This window comes from Rhipicephalus microplus, chromosome 5 (assembly GCF_043290135.1).
Source record: "Rhipicephalus microplus isolate Deutch F79 chromosome 5, USDA_Rmic, whole genome shotgun sequence".
In the NCBI taxonomy this organism is placed as follows: domain Eukaryota; kingdom Metazoa; phylum Arthropoda; class Arachnida; order Ixodida; family Ixodidae; genus Rhipicephalus; species Rhipicephalus microplus.
The window spans coordinates 136,803,943-136,824,112 of record NC_134704.1 but is presented as its reverse complement, the minus strand read 5'-3'; the positions used below and the strand labels follow the sequence as shown (position 1 = coordinate 136,824,112).

General features: G+C 44.1%; 1 protein-coding gene across 1 annotated transcript in view; it reads left to right on the top strand.

Moving 5' to 3' along the window:
• Window positions 1-1,487: 1,487 nt before the first annotated feature.
• LOC142817386 (glutamate receptor ionotropic, kainate 2-like) overlaps window positions 1,488-20,170 on the top strand; it is a 79,679-nt gene continuing 60,996 nt past the window's right edge. The window contains exons 1-3 of the mRNA XM_075894412.1: window positions 1,488-1,647; window positions 7,886-8,070; window positions 14,045-14,098. Coding sequence (XP_075750527.1) covers window positions 1,551-1,647; window positions 7,886-8,070; window positions 14,045-14,098 — 336 coding nt within the window. The 5' untranslated portion in view covers window positions 1,488-1,550. The remainder of the gene's footprint in view (window positions 1,648-7,885; window positions 8,071-14,044; window positions 14,099-20,170) is intronic.

Here is a 20,170-nt window from a genome sequence, read left to right as displayed (position 1 = left end):
GCGCGAAGCGCTTTCCTTTTCTTCGTTATAACTTCTTTGCTCATATTGATGCGGTTAACAATGACTCCTTACTTGTCAATCGTTCGTTCTGATGCTCGTACTGTCCACCGTGGTCTCGTCGCTCGATCCAGGTCGATCCTCTGCTCCTCCGCCGTTTTCTTCTCTGCTGCTCCGTGGCAGCTTGACCTTTCTTGCCGGCGAAGAGGTAGTATCCTGGTTCACGGCACCATTATTAAGACGATCGAGACCAGGGACTGCTTCGAACGAATATGGTTTATTGGAAGAAGTGAAGTAGCGCGCGCTCGCTCCAGGCAGCAGCCTTCTTTCTTCTTCTTCCGGCGTTTGATGATGATATTTTATAATAACTGAAGATATTATTTGCCACCGTAGATTCGGAGGAAGGTGCCAGTGTGCTGCCCGTGAACATCCACTTCGTCGAAGGGCTTATATACATGATGCAGCACAAGACGGCGAAACGGGCATACAGTACCACACAAAATTTGAATGTATGTTTTTTATTTCCGTACTACATCATGATTTTTAGCAAGCACCAACTAGTCGCCTCAGAACAAAGCCATGTAAAGACAAATTCGTTTGTGCTGCCAGCAAAGGGATAGCGAAACGACAACACCGGCCTTTAGACACGTATCTATAAGTGATGAAGGGGGCTGCTAAAATAAAGCGAATACGAAGTAAGGTTCTAGTTTTTGGAAAGAGACGCAAATGGAGCGCCAACAAAGGCAGGTGACTTCACTACTTTGTCTCCGACAAGCACAATTTGAACAATAACAGAGACCCGCCAATGAACAGTTCTGATTAGCAGTCTGTAGATTTCAATGTGTCGAAGTTGCTCGATTTTACGGACTACCGTAGATATTAAGGGCAGTGATGAGTGACGAATGCATGCTAAGTGTGTGCACACAATCCAACGGGTACATGCAGTGCTCTCAGAATACATGTTGCTCGACAAGCTTTCTCTGTGTCATGCTGGATCGTTAGCGAGACGACAGGAAATTTTCGGAATTTGTTTTTTGTAGACCTCGAGTTTGCTTCGTGCCATACTGTTGAATCTATAATTAATACCTCTAATAGTTACCTGTCACACAGCTTGACGCCAGAGTGGACACAAATCATAAGTGGTGCAAAAGTAAGTTCGCAGAAAGAACTGAAGGAATTTCCGAATTCATCCATTTGTCACTTAGTGTCCCGGATAATTTTTTTAAAAGGCCAAGATCGTTCTTCCTTAGAGATAGTTCATTCAAACTTTTTCCCTAATTTTGTTTTCTTATATTTATAGGACGGCCGCATTTGAGCGCTTTCTAAGCTACAATAGTCGTTTATAGTATAACGTGGATTATGTAAACGTTTAATTTTTCGGAACAGTGTGCGGCCTCCTGGAGGAGGGCGTCTTGGCAGTGCTTGGTTCCCAGGAAGCGGAGACTTCGCTACTAGTGCGGCATGCGTGCGCCAGGCATCGGGTGCCACACGTGTACTTGCACAGACAAGAAGAACACGAGCGTGCCTTGCCAATAGATACGCTGTCGTTGACCATGACACCGCCTGCTGAGGAGCTTGGTCGTGCTCTGTGTGATCTCGTTAAGGCTCAAGGCTGGAAACATTTTACTGTCATCTACGAGAAACCAGATGGTAAGCATAACGTTGCTGTTACCTCACGTGTCATTGCGTGAAGTGCGGCTACTTCAAGTGTTACTTCAACTATTGGCAAACATGCTCTTCTTCTTCCAGCAGTGCATTTCATTGAGAGCAGTGCGAAAACTCAGATATTTTTGATCTTACAGCGCTCTATCCGATAGAAAGTGGTATGTATCTGCCACGCTCGTGAAGTGGTTAGTGTGCTCAGTTGTTGACCGTGGGATGAATCATGGCTTTCAGTCAAAGTGAAATGCTAAATACCTGTGTGCTGTCCGATGTGAGTGCATGCTAAAGGACACCATTTGTACGAAACCTCCGGCGCCTCTCAATATATCGTGGCGCTCGCACATTACACCGTAGGTAATAATATTAAAAAATTGCGTGGTAATGCACTTTTGTACACGAATTTATTTATTTTTATTTTGTTACCCTCAATCGCCGAAGCTTTACAGAGGGGAGTGGGTTACAACATGAAAAATATACGTGCTATTTTATACATGAACAAAAAAAAAAAAAAAAAAAAAAAAAACCTCTACTCAATGAGGCGCAACAAAAGTGAAACGTAAAACTAAGGAAATCACAATGAGCAAATAGTGAATGTAGTAAAATTATACAGTACTAGCAAAAAAGTGTAAAAGTAAGGGAAATGACACGCACGCACAAAAAATCAAGAATCCACTGGAAAACGCTGGCATCTTGACACGTGGAGACAGAACTTCGTAAGGAGGGGAATAGATCGGATGACTAAGGAGAGCTATCGCGAAATAGGTGAGCTGATAAAGAATGACGAAAGAGGGAGTGATCAGAGATGGAAACGATGTCACCTGGTAGCCGATTCCAATCGTTTGATGTGACCGGTATGAAGGAGCAAGAAAATGTGTTTGTGTAGCAAAAAGTACCTTTAACCTTGTGTTCATGGTCGATCCGAGAGGAGTGATATGTGGGAGGCGTAATGAGCTCATTACGCAGTGATGGATGATGGTAGGTCTTATGGAAAAGGCAAAGGCGGAAGTACTTGCGACGCAGTGATAGAGGTGGCAGTGACAAGTGGTGCTTCATTGCTGTTACGCTTGATGTACGGTGATAATCCGATAGAATAAAACGTGCAGCGTTATTTTGAATTAGCTCAAGGTGCCTAATCAAGTTTTCGTGGTGAGGGTTCCAGATTGCAGCAGCGTACTCCAATTTCGAGCGCACGAGGGTTTTATAAAGAAGCATCTTCAAGGAAAGTGGGGCGTTGCTGAAATTTCGACGTATGTATCCCAATGTACGGTTAGCATTGTTCGTGATGACGTTAATATGGGCATTCCATGTTAGATTGAAAGAAATGGTGACGCCTAAGTACCGGTATGACGACACTTGGTCAAGATAAACATCACCCAGTTTGTATGTTGAGGAGTTATTAGGCTGGCGGGAGACTGTCATTAGCTTGCATTTTTTGGGATTTAATTTCATAAGCCATTTATCGCACCAATTCCTAATGTTATTTAAGTCTGTCTGCAAGATGTTCCTATCATCATCGGTACGTATTTCCCTGTAAAGCACACAGTCATCGGCATATAAATGAACGGATGAAGAAACGCAGTCAGGGAGATCATTAATATATATTAAAAACAGCAGAGGTCCCAGAACTGAGCCTTGCGGGACACCCGATGTTACACTTATTTCCGGCGAGTCATGACCGTTAACAGTGACGTACTGAAGACGGTTTGTTAGAAAGTAGTTGAGCCATGCCAGTACATTCGAGTCAAGGTTGAGAGAGGAGAGCTTATGCATTAGTAAAGCGTGATTGACTTTTTCAAATGCTTTTGCAAAATCCAGGAAAATGCAGTCAATTAGAGATTGTTTATCAAGAATGGTATGCAGGTGATGAGTGAAAAGAAGCAACTGGGTTTCACAGGAAAACGTACGCCTAAAACCGTGTTGGGCCGATGTAAAAAATGAATTCGATTCTAAAAGTTTCGCAATATGTGAATGCAGTACATGTTCCATTAGTTTACACGGAATGCTTGTTAGTGAAATGGGCCGATAGTTAAGAGCGGAGTGTTTATCACCAGACTTGTGTATCGGCACAACCTTACCGACCTTCCAGTCCAGCGGCAAAGTTGCTTGGTCAAGTGACTGCTGGAAAATCTTACACAAGAAGAGAGACGAATATGCGCTTGTTTGTTTGAGAAATTTTGAGTTGATACCGTCAGTCCCACATGATGAGGATGTTTTTAAGGTGTCAATTAACTTCAAAATTCCTGCAGAATCAAAAATGATAGGAAACATTGAGCGGTAGTCACGGCACACAACTGCGTCAACAGGCGCAGCAGTATTTCCCGAGAAATTGGCTGAAAAAATATTGTTAAATAACGCGGCACATTCAGATGGTGGTAGCGGCTCACCAGAGTCATCGTTAATTGATAAATCCGCATTTTGGCTAGAATTGATAACGTTCCAAAATTGCCGGGGGTTCCTTGATAACAATTCAGGCAACGTATGCGTTTGGAAACGATTCTTAGCAGCACGCACAGCTTCCACGTATTCTGCCTCAGCATTTTGATACGCTACCCAGCAGTCACTAGTATTTTGCAACTTGGCTGTGCGGAAATAGCGCTTTTTTCTATTAGACAAACGTTTTAGATGCGTGTTATACCACGGTCTTTTTGTGTTGTTCCGTATGCGTCGAAGGGGAATGTGCGCATTGGTGACATTAGTAACTAAGTTTTTGAAAAGGTCCCAGTTCTCTTGTACACTTCTCTCTTCAAAATTGCAACAAAATGTGTCTAAGTACGCGCACATATCTTGGTTAATGGCGTCAAAATCTGCATTGCGGTAGTCCCGGATGTACTTGTCTTTTTCAGTTCCACGTGAAAAAGACATGGTGATGTCGAAATGTAACACCAAATGGTCGCTCAGACCAGGAAGATAGATAATTGGGGATATGAAGTCTGGATGAGTTGACAAAACTAGGTCTAATGTATTAGACGATTCATTAGTTACCCTTGTTGGTTTCGTTACAACCTGGGTAAAGTTGAAACAATTACAAAAATCTAGGAACTGTTGGGATTGTGTTGAAAAGGGGTCGAGTAGAGGAACACCAGCGTGCCAGGTAATGTTAGGAAAATTCATGTCACCAAAAAGAAAAATTGGTGACGAAGGATACCGAGTGACGACATAGCTGAGAACGTCATGCAATTGATCGACGAATGACGATGTATAGTTTGGGGGACGATAGCATACGCCTAATATAATCTTTGTGTGCTTACTTGAAATACCAACCCAGACTGTTTCCAGAGAGGACACAACTTCTACTTGAAAAGAGGAAATTGTATGCGATACGGCTATCAATACACCACCACCCTGTCTATCTTCTCTATCGCACCGATACACATCATATGTGACGTCAGTCTGGAAAATTTCTGTATTTTCCACCGTTGAGTTGAGCCATGTCTCGGTTAATATTACTAATTTTGCCTCCATTGAGGAAATAATAGAATTAAGCTGAATCCTGTGTTTCATAATGCTCCTTATGTTGGAAAAAAGAACAGGGACATTGAAAAGAGCAGTCACGTCATCATTCCTACCTCCGGCTAATTGTTACTTGTGAGGACGACTGAAGTGAGTAGAATTCGCATTCATTTTGCGGTTACGAGTACTAAAGGCGGGTCCATTGCGACTACCCGAAGGCTTATCTTGGGTGACACTGTCGTTTGGAACGGGAGTTGTAATCTTACTAGTTGCCTTCTTTAGTATACTATCAGTAGCACGGTCATAAATGTAGCAAGTGTTACCTACATACAACTTGTCATGGCGAACTGAGAAAGCTGGTGACTGTGGCAATGAGTTTGCAAACTCAAATAGTTTTTTCCGTGCAACTCGTGTGGCTATTGAAAAGTCTTCTGTGACGGAAACATTAATACCTTTAAACGTTGCTCGCTTAAAAAGAACTTGTTGCCGAAGCTTAAAACGACTAAACTTGACAATGACAGGTCTACACCTGTTTTCTTGGTAGCTGCCACCTAACCTATGCGCACGCTCAATTACATCATCAGTTATGTTCGGGTCGACGTGTTGCATCAGAAGGCTTACAATTTTTTCCTCAGTTTGTATCCACGATTCCTTAGCGTCCGGGATACCATGAAAGATTAGGTTATCACGACGCGCCCTGTCTTCAATGACGTCAAGGCGTGAACTCATGACAGTGCTTGTTTGTTCGAAGGTTTTCACGGCCTCTTCTGCTAGAATGAGCCGCTCTTTTACGTCATCAATTTTGTCACATTGGGCCTCGATTTTCAATATCCGCGTATTCATTGCGACAAACCCTTCTTCGAAAGACTTCTGCGCCGTCGCGACATTAGCCGAGATATCCACTTGGCCCTGGGCTAGCCTACCCGTCTCAGCCTTTAGTTCTTTTAACATCGTTAGCACTTCTTTTTGCCATTCATCGGGACCGGGGTTGCTTTCAATATCTCCGCAACACAACAGCTTAGAAAGTACATGAACATATTCATCATATGCGGTACACAGTGCGTGGGGGCACGGGAAAAGCAAAGTACATCTGTTGCTAGTGCGCTTAGCAAACAGGGAACATTTGTTACTAACCTGCACGAAGTAAAAAAGTCGCACGAAGCGGAATTGAGCCATGGTGTCGCAGGTGACTTTCCCGTGCCCACTGAAGCGATGCGAAGCACCGAGCCTGGTTATAGCTTGCGCTGAAACTGGTTGCTTTGTCGATGCGGCTGTCCGGGTCAAGTGGAGTGATGCGTCTTGCGGATAATCGTTGAAAGTCATCAGATGGTATGGCGTTTCACCGCTGTCGCTGTGCACCGGCTGATTTGACTGTTGATCCGTAGGCATCAGATAGACGGTGCGTAACACGTGGCAGCTCGGACAAGTGGCGAAACGGACCAGAGCCTGCACGAAGTAAAAAAGTCGCACGAAGCGGAATTGAGCCATGGTGTCGCAGGTGACTTTCCCGTGCCCACTCTTGGTTATGCCTACATATCAGAACACTAACCCGGTATTTACAAGACTTCTCTCCATACTGCTTTACGCAGAGGCATTGCAGTTCTTACTGTCTTTACTCTTTAATCAATGAAAGAGGAGACGTATGTATATTCAATATCTGCGCTTTCTTGTCAGTATGCACTAAGCACATGACATGAAGAGCCAGAGTGGCAGCACTTGGTTCGGAAGGTCCACTTGGTGTTGGGTTGCTATTGTGACAAAAAATAAAAGCAGCAATAGTATTATCATCTCCTTGACGACCATCCTGCTCAGCAATACACCATAAAAGATAAAGAAGCTAAATCTGGGATACTTAAATGAGTCTTTCTTGAAAGTTTCGAATGAACACCAATGGAATAGCTGACTTCCAATGAACATCGACTGAAAAGTCTTTCGTAAAACGACTACCTGGCTGTAGTAATCTTGCTCAAGTGAATACACTGATCTAAGAAGTTCTGTAGTATTGTTAAGCTGTGTAAATTTACGTTAAATTGTCTATCTTGAGGATAATATTTTTCAAAATGTGCTGCTTGAACATCCCAATTGCAATGCCTAAACAACAGGTAGAAGTGTTGTTATCGCGGTGAAGTACCTTGTCGTAAAAGAAAGTTCCATTTGAAATCAGAAGCTACGTCATGCTGATCAAGTTTTTGAAGGGGCCGTTTTCGCATCATTTCCAGTGCATTGAAACGTACGGACTAAGAATTTTCTGAAAATATCGCAAGTGAATTGTGTGCGAAATTTCTGCGGTCTAGTTTTGACTGTAGAATTTGATCTTATTATACCTCCCTTATTATAGCTGGGGATATTCACTTCAATCGCACGCAAGCACAATCGATCCTCCATTTTTGTTGCATAAGAAGGCGGAACACGATAGTAGACCGAAGGTACAACTTCTCCTTTTCAATGCCAAATTATGTATTGAGAATCATGTCTGCGCGCATCATATTGCAATGCCCCGCCGCGGTGGTCTAGTGGCTAAGGTACTCGGCTGCTGACCCGCAGGGCGCGGGTTCAAATCCCGGCTGCGGCGGCTGCATTTCCGATGGAGGCGGAAATGTTGTAGGCCCGTGTGCTCAGATTTGGGTGCACGTTAAAGAACCCCAGGTGGTCTAAATTTCCGGAGCCCTCCACTACGGCGTCTCTCATAATCATATAGTGGTTTTGGGACGTTAAACCCCACATATCAATCAATCAATCATCATATTGCAATGCATCCACCTTCCTTTACTTGCAGCGCTGGTTCGGCTTCGTGGGCTACTGCAGCTGCACAGGCCTGGTGTCCAGCCTTCAATAGTTTCACTGCGGCCACTTGAAGAAACGGCGGACCCTCGGCGTGTTCTGCGAGAGGTGGCCAAGGCAGGAGAAAATAATATCGTTTTCGATCTTACCACCCACAGACTTGCGGATGTGCTCAGGCATGTGCGTATTGCAGTAATCTTCTGACAAATACAGCCTTTTCGCATTTCTTTGTTGAGTAGCGTAAATGATATACAGATCATCACACCTATGCGAAGGCCAACGCTGGCTCAAGTTTCACGCAGTCTGCCAGCCAATTCCGCAACGTCGGTCAACACACATTTCGCTTCTTTTCCGAAACCAAAAGTCTAACATTACCGCTTTACTGTAAGGTACCTCTAGAAATGTACATACACCGCCTATATAATTCTGTTTCATATGCAGTCAACAGTGCACTGAATGTTCGTGCACTCTGGCATTATGATAAGGATGTAGATGCGGTGACGAACTCAGTCAAGCTGAAGAAACGCAGGGAGGGTTCGGGACTCATACGGTTTCTTTGTGTGAACTAGGAAGTAGTTGTAATGAGTTTTTTTAATTAAATAGAACGTTGAGAGCACGCATCGTGGGCGATAGCAACGCTCTTAGTAAAAATGACGAGGCTGTTTTCTGTTCGCCTGGCTGTATGAAAATAACGCACAAAAATAAACACACAACAAGGATGGTATACAGGGACACAGTGAAATGCAACACGGCGAAAACCTCGAAAAACAACGCACAAGCTGAGTCCTGCCACAAGAGCGTGTCGCCGGTGAATGCATGAAGTTTGTGTGGGGCTTGTCTACATAGAGAAAGTTTAATGTGAGAATGTCGGGACTACAGAGATTTGGCGAAGAGCAGGGCTACGCTCAAATGTAGGCATGGCGGATAAGGTATGTGCCAAAGACAGGGCCGACGAAGCCATGCAGCCTTCTACTCGGACGCGTGGACCAGCGTCCACCTGCAGCTAAGCCCTTAGGCTTACGTTCAATGGTGGACCTGGTGGCTGTGGTAGTTTCCCGTTGGCTCCGCGAACCATCGAAGCTTGAGGTCAAGCGAAAAATGCCACTCCAACTCTTTACCTCGACCAGGCTCTCGGGGCAGACCACTACGACCGTGATGCTGGCAAACCGCCTTCCTTTTGCTTCCTCCTGCATGACCACTACCTTGCCAACTGCATGGCACTCCACCCTCTTCACCTGGCTTCGTATCTGCATGCCACTCTTCTTGTTCTTCCACGCATGCCAAGGTAACCACGATGACAAATTATTTTTCATGCGCCAGTGTCCACATTGTTTGTTCATCCCCACAGCACACACAGTGGAGGACTGAGGAGCTTTCGCACGCACATCCCAACACACCTGTATGGGTCCAGAGTCATCTCTTTGTTTTAGGGACCCCGTATGAATCCCAAAACGTCCCTGTGTTTTTTCACCTCGACAAAGTCAGTGACCGTATCTCAGTTTTCATTTTATGGCTCCACAAGCGTTTAGGATAGAAGGTGGGCTAGGGATACTAAACAGTTTCGGTATGATGACTGTGCGCCTATTACCTACTCTCTATATTGAAAAAATCCGACACCTAAAAGAAAGCATTCGGAAATTACTAGCCTCATTTTCCTCTCTGCGGCAAAGTTGTGTTTTTAAAAACGCTGCTACGAAAATCGACCTCAACAGTCAATGAGAAAGTTAGTGTCGTCTGGGACTCCAACACTCCGATTTTTTTTTGTTTGTGGACACAAAAAGGTTGACGACCCATAAGTGACAGCATCTCTAGAGAAGACATTCTAACTAGGGTGACTTCTTTCGCATCTCACACGCTAATCCAAAAACACGAAATGCGATAGCCATTAGCCAAATACTATAGGCATCTGGCAAAGATACGAAATGCAATGAAATTGGCAAGATGCGAAGGCATCCCTATCGCAAAAGCTAGTGGCACTGGCCCAGGGCCATACCTGATAACTGGACCAGAGTAGCGCTGACACTGGGACACTGTCACGCTACTCGAGGCACGATGGCGCTGCACACTGGGACACCCAGTATCGGCCGAAATCTGGCGTTTAAAGTGTTTTTTTTTCAATTTTGGTCATGCGCACATCGTAAGTAAGGCTAAAACACGCGCGCAGCGAAAGAAATCAAAAACAAAAAAATGAAAAAAGTGGGGAGCCAGAATAAAACTCACTACCTCAGCACATCACACGTACATCCTGAGCCTGACCGCTACCGACTACACCACACTTGAAAGACGAGAATAAAGAAATTTTCCTTCATCCTAAAATTGTTTCAGGTCACCAATATTTTGATTTTGTCGCTTACATACGCGTTGTGTCCTCTCTTCATGTCAGCGCCAAACTAACAGGTGATTGTTAGCTTATTTTTTGCTGGTTGCCTTGGATCACAATAATCGGGCATGTTTTGCCGCAAAGTTTGTGAGCGTATAGCTGCGAATGTGTTACGGCAATCTGGTGTTTGATTGATTGTTATGTGGGGTTTAACGTCCCAAAACCACCATACAATTATCAGAGATGCCGTAGTGGAGGGCTCAGAGAATTTCGACTACCTGGGGTTCTTTACCGTGCACCCAACACTGAGCCCGCGGGCCTACAACATTTCCGCCTCCATCAGAAATGCAGCCGCCACAGCCGGGATTCTAGCCCGCGACCTGAGGGTCTGCAGCCGAGTACCGTAGCCACTAGACCACCGCGGCGGGGCGAAATCTAGTGTCTCGCTATGTGGTTGTTCACACATATGTAGAAAACAGCGTCCATCTGAACTGCTCACTGATCACTGTAGATTTTTGTCCTTTGATAGTTTGGGAGTATTTTATCTCATCCTCGTTTACTTTCCGCGTGCGACAACCACAACAGTTCACTATAGCCGAAACGACCATTAGGCTTAGGGCCGTACTTCGTGTGCCATGGTCGCTGTGAAGATCATAGGTATTCAGTTGTCGTTTAATAACCATTAAAATGTAGTTTACATAATAAATGGCCCATAAGTGGTTATATTTTAACCTTCGACTACGCGCATCAGAGGCTAAAAAACTGAGATCGGGCGTTGCAGCGGATAAATGCTTCCAGGGACGTGCGGCTTTCTGCGGTACGAGCCGGAACGACTGATTGCTAGAGTAGGTTAGTCTTGATTGTCAGACTGATACTATTGTCATGCTGTGTTGCGAATTATCAGTTCTATCGCTGCCGTTTATGAAATGCATTGAAGAAACTCAATCAAACTGCAAGCAAAGTGCATCCATGCCAGGAGGGCATCTGTAGGTTGGCTGGAGCCTTTTTTCCCTAAATTATAGCAAGCCCCTCCCCCCTCCCTCCCCCATCTTTCCTTCCCAAGAGCACGCATAGTCAAAACACGACGCATATATTCTGTGCCTTCCTGCCGCCCTGCAGAAACATCATTGTCGTTGGTGCCCCTCCCCCCAGCTAAATTCTGGCGGCGCCCCTGACGCGTGCCCTTGACATTTGATTGCTTCAGCGTAGTCGCCCATACATTGATCGTCTAACTAAAACTAAATCTATATAAGTGTAGCACGTAGATGAGAATACCATCTTGGTCGGTAAATTTTACGCTTGACATCTCGTGATTACATATGATGTCTTACAGAAAGTGCATTGTACGCGCCTAGCTTCTTCCATTGTGCCTCTAATGTTCTCAGTGTGCGGTAGAGACTGTACAGCGTGACCAGTGCCTCCCAATGTGCTTTAAGACTCTGCCTAGGTTCAGTGCACTTCTGCGCGCTGGGCAGCACTGGCCATGCTGTACAGTGTGTTCCACTGTAGTACACTGGGCCACACCGTACAGCGTTTCCAGTGACACCCAGTGCGCTGAAACGCACTGGCAGACACTGCAAACGCTTTTTTATATAGGGATAGGCAATGAACAACGGTACAATACGAAGTAGGCATTAGACAATGCATGCAATGGCTCTGTTGGGGAGCATTGTCACCTTCATAAATATTTATTCAGCGAGATCGCGATGGAGGTGGCTTTTATAGCACCCACTTCCATTAGTCGCCGCTAGTATATATATTTTTATAGGGGAGATAAACTTTTGTCACTCCGGACTGCAGATGTCAGAGATGCTGCAAAAGGACGACGAACCATTTGGAAATACGTCTGTGGCTAATTTATTAGTTTAACACGTGGCATACAGATTATCCAACTTAAGCTCCGAGTGTTATTTTCAGCAAACGTGGAACACTTGAACACTTTGTCTTAATTTGCGCAGGGTCAACTCAATATAGCTTTCTCATAACGCAAACCGCGGTTTTAAGCCTGAAGCCCACCAAATCAATACATAGCGTCTTTTCAAAGATGAGTCTGAATATTAAAATATATTATTCACTGCCTTCATAATTACTTTTATATTGTGGCAGACATCTGAGCTTGACTAGATACGAATATAACGGAAATAATTGGGCGGTAGTTTAAGAAAACAGCAAAGGAAGGTTAGGTAGTAGTTAAGCTTTATAATTAGTCCTCACAAGTAGTTGAGTTGAATGGGAGTATCAAAATCCTCCTTGCAAATAGTCCATTGTCGCCGTGGCATTTCCGAAAACCTGATGCTGGTGCTAACTTCGCCAGGGAAACCCAATCATCAAAATGAAACAGTGCCATCGCCACACTCTTCATGACGTCAGTAATGGGAAAGAGCCTTTATCTAATTGTGCATTCGCTTTATGGGCTCATGGGCTTTGCTTGCAACGCATGGTTAGCAAATGCAGAACTAACACTACTACCCTCATTGTCGTGAGAAGTGTCATCATTCTTTAGGTCTGGTAGTGGCGCTCTTTTGCGTTGTGGTTTAAGTCTGGTCGCTGAATTAAACTAAATTTTGTTACTTCGCGAAAATACCTCTTTGAAGGGGGGTGGGGGGACTTATAGGGGTTCCCTAGGACTAAATAACATCTGTTTCACCCCTCTAGAAGCCCCTTTTGTGAAAGCTCAAAGCAGCCAGTTGCTGTTTGGAGGAAGCATTGACACAGCCTCACATGACTTCACGAGATGTCGGAAATGTGTGATAAATTTAATGATTGTCATATATCACGCCTCCAATTTTATCAAACTGAGTGCCGCAACAGAAAAAGCAATTATGAAGACGCTATATAAACATTCTATTCTGCTTATTTTTCATAATTTTTATGTACAATTCTTGAAACACGCTCCATCTATATGTATAATTACAAAAATGCTCACTGCAGACAGAGCATTTTATGAAAGAGAAAATAACAAAATATTGCTGGCTGACTTAGCGCAATTGTCAATATAACGAACATGGGCCGCCACAGCAAGGTTACTAACTTATAAAGGCGAACGCACTTAATATCTCTCACTTGTGTCCTCCTACGAATATTCCAACTTTTCGTGCCCTGGAATGGGGTCAGCTGTGGCCTCCCCTTTCACAATCTCTCATCAATCACGTGGTTGCACAGCGGTGGCGGGTGATCGATTGTCCATCTATTTGTCCATAATCACAAGGCAGCTGTAGTAACGTCGACGCAGCCAAGCAGAAAGAATTCGTGGTACGTTAGAGCAATTACAAAAAAAAAACATTAACAAACAGTCCATCGTTTACTTGAAACTAATATTTGTAAATATTTACTAAAAGAAATTGAAGGACGCCTTGTAAATTCCGAAGTGCCTTTGGCGAAAGCATGTGCCCAGTACATGGGGGGTGTCATGCACAAAAAAACAACAAAAACTACGAGATAGTCAGTCGAATAGCCGCACGCTTTTTCTGAACACACTCGAGAATTATTAGTTGCCCATGAAAATTTTTATTTATTCGCGACATGCAGGTCTGCCTTCCTTGGATACATGTATATGAGCGCATTTTGAAATATTTTCATTAAATATCGACTCTGTGGTAGCCTATATAAAGAATCAATACGCCGAAAATTAATGCACATGAAAATTGAGAAGCCGTCAAATGACTTGAGAATGACAAATCTTGAAAATTGTTAGAAAACTGGGATACAGCTATAGGTTCTTATTAAGAATATTTCGTTTTTCAAAGACCCCAGAAAAATTCTGAAGACACATCAACAAGCCTCGCGAGTCCTCTCTCTCTCTCTCAAGCGCGGTTCTCTTTTTTCACTTTTCAGGCCCAGAAAGTTGGAATAATGAATGAGTACCACAACTTCATCACCACTACACTGGTAAGCGTGATCTTTTCTACTTAATAGTGATGCTGCTTAACGAAGCTGTACAAAAATTAGGCGCATATGAAACGCTTAGTGCCACAATCGCGAACATGACTACGCAATTCCAAGGTTTCTCAAAGTTTTCGTAGTACTAAAACTGTAGCAGCTGGCCGACATCCCTTAGGTAAAATATTTGTGCAAATAAGTATAAGAGATTTTAAGCCGCCTTAAGATTCTTAAGGAAAGATTTGTAATTTTTAATACCGGTGTCTGTCTCTTCTTTAGCTGCACATGTATTAGAGGCGTAAAACATAATTTAGGAGTGATTCAGAAAGGGAAGCTTATCGTACACTTAACTTGTACGTAAACAAACGAAACTTCTAAAACAAGTAAAGACAGCGTATACATCTTACAAATGAGCACCAAAATCTAATTGATCACTGGTATCGAAGCTCCTTAAAAAGGCACCCGTTCGTCCCTCGAAGTGGTCGTAGTCGTAGTGTGTAACTAGCCTTACGTTTTGGCCTGCAAGGTGAAGCCGGTGGGAGATTTCTACTGTGCGTTGTTGAACAATGAAAAATTCGCAGCGTGCGCGTTAACTAAAAGCTGAATTCTCCTGTTTCTCGTTCCCCATTAGTAGTCATTGGCATGTACAGTGAGCCGTAACTGACAAGAAAATGTTGCTACGTTATACTCACTGGGCGTAGCCTCCTTGGTTTTAGAAAGGTTTAACGAGCGTTGAGCCGCAGTGCCATAAATACATATACCATGAATACATATACCATGAAAAAGGTGGTCAAAGGTGGGAAGTAGACACGAAGCGCAAGCCGTAAGAAAGTGTACGTGTGGCACCTCTCGTTTAGACCTTGGGATGTCCACTGGATGGTGGTGCTTCTATATGGGGAATATATGATGAAAAGAAGCGAGATGGTGATACTTGGAATGTTGAATAGATGGACGAACGGACACACAGACTGATGCATGGATGGACGCATGGATGGCTGCACGGACGGATGAACGCATGGATGGACGCATGGGCAGATGCATGAAAGAACGCAGGGACGTATGCACGGATGAACGTGCAGACGCACAAACAGACGTACGCAGGGACGGGCGGATGGACGCACGGACGGTCACCCAGACGGACGCATGGACGGATGGAAGCAAGAACGAATGAACGGATGGATGCTTCGCCCCACTCTCTATCATTCTTTCCGTGGATATACTGCCATTTTTTTTTTCACGTGGCACTCAATGCGGCCACCATTTGTTGATATATTAGACAGTTTTAGTTTACCGCGAGCAATGCCTAAGGAACACAAGCGCGCGGCGCGTTGGGTACCTAATGGCTAAGACTGTCGCACACAGCGTTACTTTACCGTATGGAACCAACGAAACATGAAGTACGCTTCGGCGTAAACAGCCTTGAATTTGAGTGGTGCTCTTCGTCATCTATAGGCGAATAAATGAACTGCAGTAGCCGATAAAAGCGGCCCTTTTTTCACAGAAGTCATGCCGTCGACGCTCGCCGCCGCAAAGATCTCGCGACACAGCTTCCATTAAGGTAGGCCGCGGCCGTAGCTGGCGCAATGTCAGCGCCGACATTTGGCGTGCGCATCTCTTGTACGCTCAAACGCACGCATCTCTCCTAGGTTTAGCGCATGCGCAGTGTTGCTCTGTCTCGCCCATTGCGTGCGCAAGGCTGTCTCGCACACTAAAATAAAGCTCTCTAATATCATGAAACAATGAAATGAAATGTAAAAACGTTATTCTGTCGCAAAACAATAGTCTTTCAGATTCGGCCTCGCGGTTTCACTCATAAAGGAGATTGGTTTCGATACGTTGTAGACTTTTGGCACGTAATTATGTTCCAAAATGACTCTCATACGAGGTATTTGACATGAATTCTTTCAAATGGTAGTGTGCCGTATACTTGCAGCCAGAGGAGGCCAAGCCTACAGCTTTAGAATAGAAGAAATGGCTAGCTTTCAACCATTCAATAGTTTAGAAACTCGCATGGCGTGATGCCGGCTTCGATACCACGCATCTGCCACGCACTATTACAGTTATTGCCACCACTCTTATCTCCAAATGAGGACGCTATAGTCTCTTTGATGGCACTAGACGCTGAGGAATAGTATGGGTTTCAGGGACAGCGATTCGCCTCCGGGCAAGCTGAGGTTTAGCGTCGGCTTGAATGTGATGAGCGCGATGACACGCAGTTTTTTCCACATGACCTGTGCGATCCGCTTCAGGAGCACGCAATCGCACTGCCGTTAATAATTTAAAACAACATGGCTCAGCTCGTCACGTGTGCCTGAATAATTGAATTATTTCGGTGAAAGAGCATAATGTTTTCTTCCAGGCATGTGGCTTCAACATGGTATATAGACACTGCATAACATTCTTACTTTAATACAAAGTTTAGCCGTATGAACTGCAACATCACAAAATTGCTAGGAGTTTCTCATTACACATACTTAACTTGACTAGTGCATTCACCTATCAGTTTTAAAACTACTTGAAGCACTGGTCTGACATTCTGGCACACGAGTAGTACGTCGCCGCCAAACAAAACAGCTTTGATTTCGGCTATCACCCTAATACTCATCACTCACGAGAGTGCCTCGAGGCTCGAAAACCGGTGCCATGTGGGCTCTAACGCTACGGCGCACAATATTTGTGATTGGCACATTATACGAAGTTGCATGATTCAAAACGAACATGATTCTGACTTCGGATGATTAAAAAACGTGACAGTAGGGAATTTTCTTGCTTTAACAGGAAAGTGTTTATGCCGTTGTCTACCACTGCTCCTCTGACATACTTCCCTGGCGGAAGTGACGTTGAAAATTGTATATTAGGAGATTTCAATGTAAAAAAAAACTAGATGGAAAGCATTGGTCACATGGAATCTAGCCACCAACCCTTCAATTCTCAGCGCGTGGTGCCAACCAGTTCGACACAGAGCACATGCTGTGTGAAATGTTAGCGCAAAGTCATTTAAACATACCAAACACCGCTTGACATTGCTTAGAGCTTCGAAGCTTTAGCGAGTTTCTGGTATAAGTAGCGAGATGGCGCGACGGGTTCGCGTTAGGTGTGCGTTGTCTTCACAAAGTGCCTCCTTCATAGAGCGTTGTCTCTCCTGCGCACGTGCTTATTAGGCTGGTAATTTGGGAGAAGGCAAAAGTCACTTCGAATGCTGCTATGGCCGCGTTTACAAAAGGAGCATGCTGCTGAAACCCAACGCAAGAATAATAGGAACAATTATTCACGCCTGCCGTTTATACACTTGAGGGCTTGTTTCGTGCATCTTTCTTTCTGTTTAAACAGCGCGCATTAAATGTCGAACTGTGGCACTTGCTAGCCAGCACTCGTACTGTGTATGTTAACTTCGTGCGTGCTTTCTGCTCGAGATGTGTGCTGCAAGTTTCAAACTGCTTGGCGTTCTTAACGTGAGTAGGAAATTTGTTGCTGTTGCTAAAATAAAGCGCAATAAACACTCAACAATCTCTGTAAACGCACGTTTTACTTTTCTGTTATACCGATTCATATATACGGGCATCACGCACGTTGTTTTTATATTTCGAATATCTTACAGTCATTCATAAAACGCGTGGCCAATGGTAAATTTAATCTTCGGGAAGTATTCTGTTTCAGCTGTCTTCAGAAAATAAATGTCAGCTTGTTAATTGTTCTATAATAGGCCAGAACTACAAGAAATATAAACATATGACATGACGCAGCTATTACGCATGACCCACTAGCTCAAACGGCGAGCAAAACTAAGGCCCGCACGCATATTTCTCACTGCCAGAAAACAAAGAGGAGTGTATTATTTCCTTTCACAATATGAAGAAAGCCGCCGCTAAAGGTTAGAGTGTCTGATCAAGGCCTCGGCTTTGTTGTACAGCCTTACGTAACTAAATGAAAACGTATATTTGTAGAGTTAACTGCATTTGTCAGTACAACACAATGGTGCTATTAGGCATGTAATGTAGAGAATATATAAAGCATTGAAAACCCAAAATGATACAAAATGCGAACCTATACAAAGTACAAGTCAAACTCGAGTAAATATTTATTTGTTTGCGTTTTAATTATTTAAACGCGCTATTAAAATCAACAGTAATCAACATTTTATTGATATCCACAGTTACATCATAATTTATATTTGTTTTACCGTAGGTTTTGCGTATTTGATGCGACCAGTGGATTTCTTTTTGAAACTGGTATGCATTGTTAGACAAAGTGAAGTTTTGTGTGTGCAGTTTATCGCTCGTAATATACTGCTACAGTTGAAAGAGGTAGACTTGGTTGGCTTTACGCATATCACCAGTACGGAACCAATGCCAACGTAGAAAAATCTTAAGGTCTGCCATGGTACCCATGAATTCACAGCAAAAACATACGTGTTTTTTTCTTTGAATGTCGTTTGTTTTCAGTGCTTTAAAAAAACAGAAACAACTTCTGGCCCGATTTTACAATGTCTGTCAATATGAATGGGGATAGCTTGCAGGCCATATCAGAACCTACTTTGGGAATACGCCCTGCTGCCCGACATTGCACTAAATAGGCTGGTCACAGAAAACCATCAGTGAAGAAAGCAGTACAACAGCAGTTCCTGTGACATGTGTGTAGAAGCTTGACAACTACTTTTGGGAGTACTCCGAACAGAAAAAAACTGCAAAGCTTCCGCTAAGTCATGCTAGGCCTAAATACAGAAAACCTGATTGATTCTAATGCTTCATGAATGTATTTGTTGGTTTTGTGAGGCCTCAATAGTTTTCGCACGGGTGCGAGATGCATGCTCAGAAACTCTCGTTAAATCCTGTTATCCACTGAACCGGATTCACTCTGCCCTTTATGTTCTAGACCACACACGGACAGGGCACGTATTTGGGGTTATTCTGATTGTAGTGCTCCCTACGTCGAGAGGCACAATGCGGCTTTTTACTGACCGGTGACACTTTTGCGGAAGCCTAACAAGCCTGGCATGTCGCAACATATTCCAGCTTAGCTGCAAGGTGTACTTATTGTGGGGCTTTTATTACGAACTTTGTATAGATCTATTCATGAAGGCCGTACATGCTCGTGATATCACAACGGCCGGTGCGGCTTGGGGGTGACTGCTCCGCGTCCGCGAACGTTCTCGAACAGTGTCAAAGCAGGTGGGCGGAGCTGCGCAGTTGGTCTGGTTGCAGTGGCGATTCCAGTTGACGTCATAGCTAGGCGAGATTTTTGATCCAGAAGCGTGATTTTACAGATAGCGTAAACAGCATCGTTGTGCAAGAGAGACGTTTAAACATTTGCTTAGAATGTTCACATTGAATTAGGCTCTCTTTGTTTGACGAACCAACGCATTGGACTTCCACTCGAAATCGGTATAGCGTATCATAGTGCCGAGCAATAACACCGGAACAAAAATGATTGTGACCGTAAGAGCTACCTTGGTAAATGGCGGCTCCGAATATCATATTTTAAATAGATGGCATACACATTAAAGCTGAAACGGCACCTCTAGCCGCTGCACACATGGACTTTCTTCATTTCTTTATTAAGTTGTATGGAAAACACAGGGGAAAGTTGAAGATCCATACTGGTGAATTCTGCCCTGAAAGGTGTCCGTCTAAGCGTGACTTATAACAGAACTTAGAGACAAAAAATGTAAATTATCACGTAAACCACCCTCTACAATTGAATACACTCTCTTTCAAACAGTTAAATGTACCTGCAATGGTTGCGCAAGATGGCATTGGATAATATTGTCACGGGGTCGTGACGTGGCCGAAGACAGGAGACTTCGTGTTAGAATTTAACTGTTTATTTGGGCGAACCTGTGCCCCAGTAAATGGAAAGTCTGATTACAGCAGCAGTCTTGCACAGATAGCAGTCTCGGACCGATAGCGGCGAACGGAGCGTCGGCCTTCGTTCAACAACTGACAAGCGGCGAAGCGTGTCGGCATTTATACTCTTGCCATCGAATGTTCTAGCGTTATCGCTGGCGGTGGCGTAGGTTCCAGAACAATCTATACCGTTCGCACAGTGGGCGTGATCTTATCGAAATGGTCTACTACAGTCCGG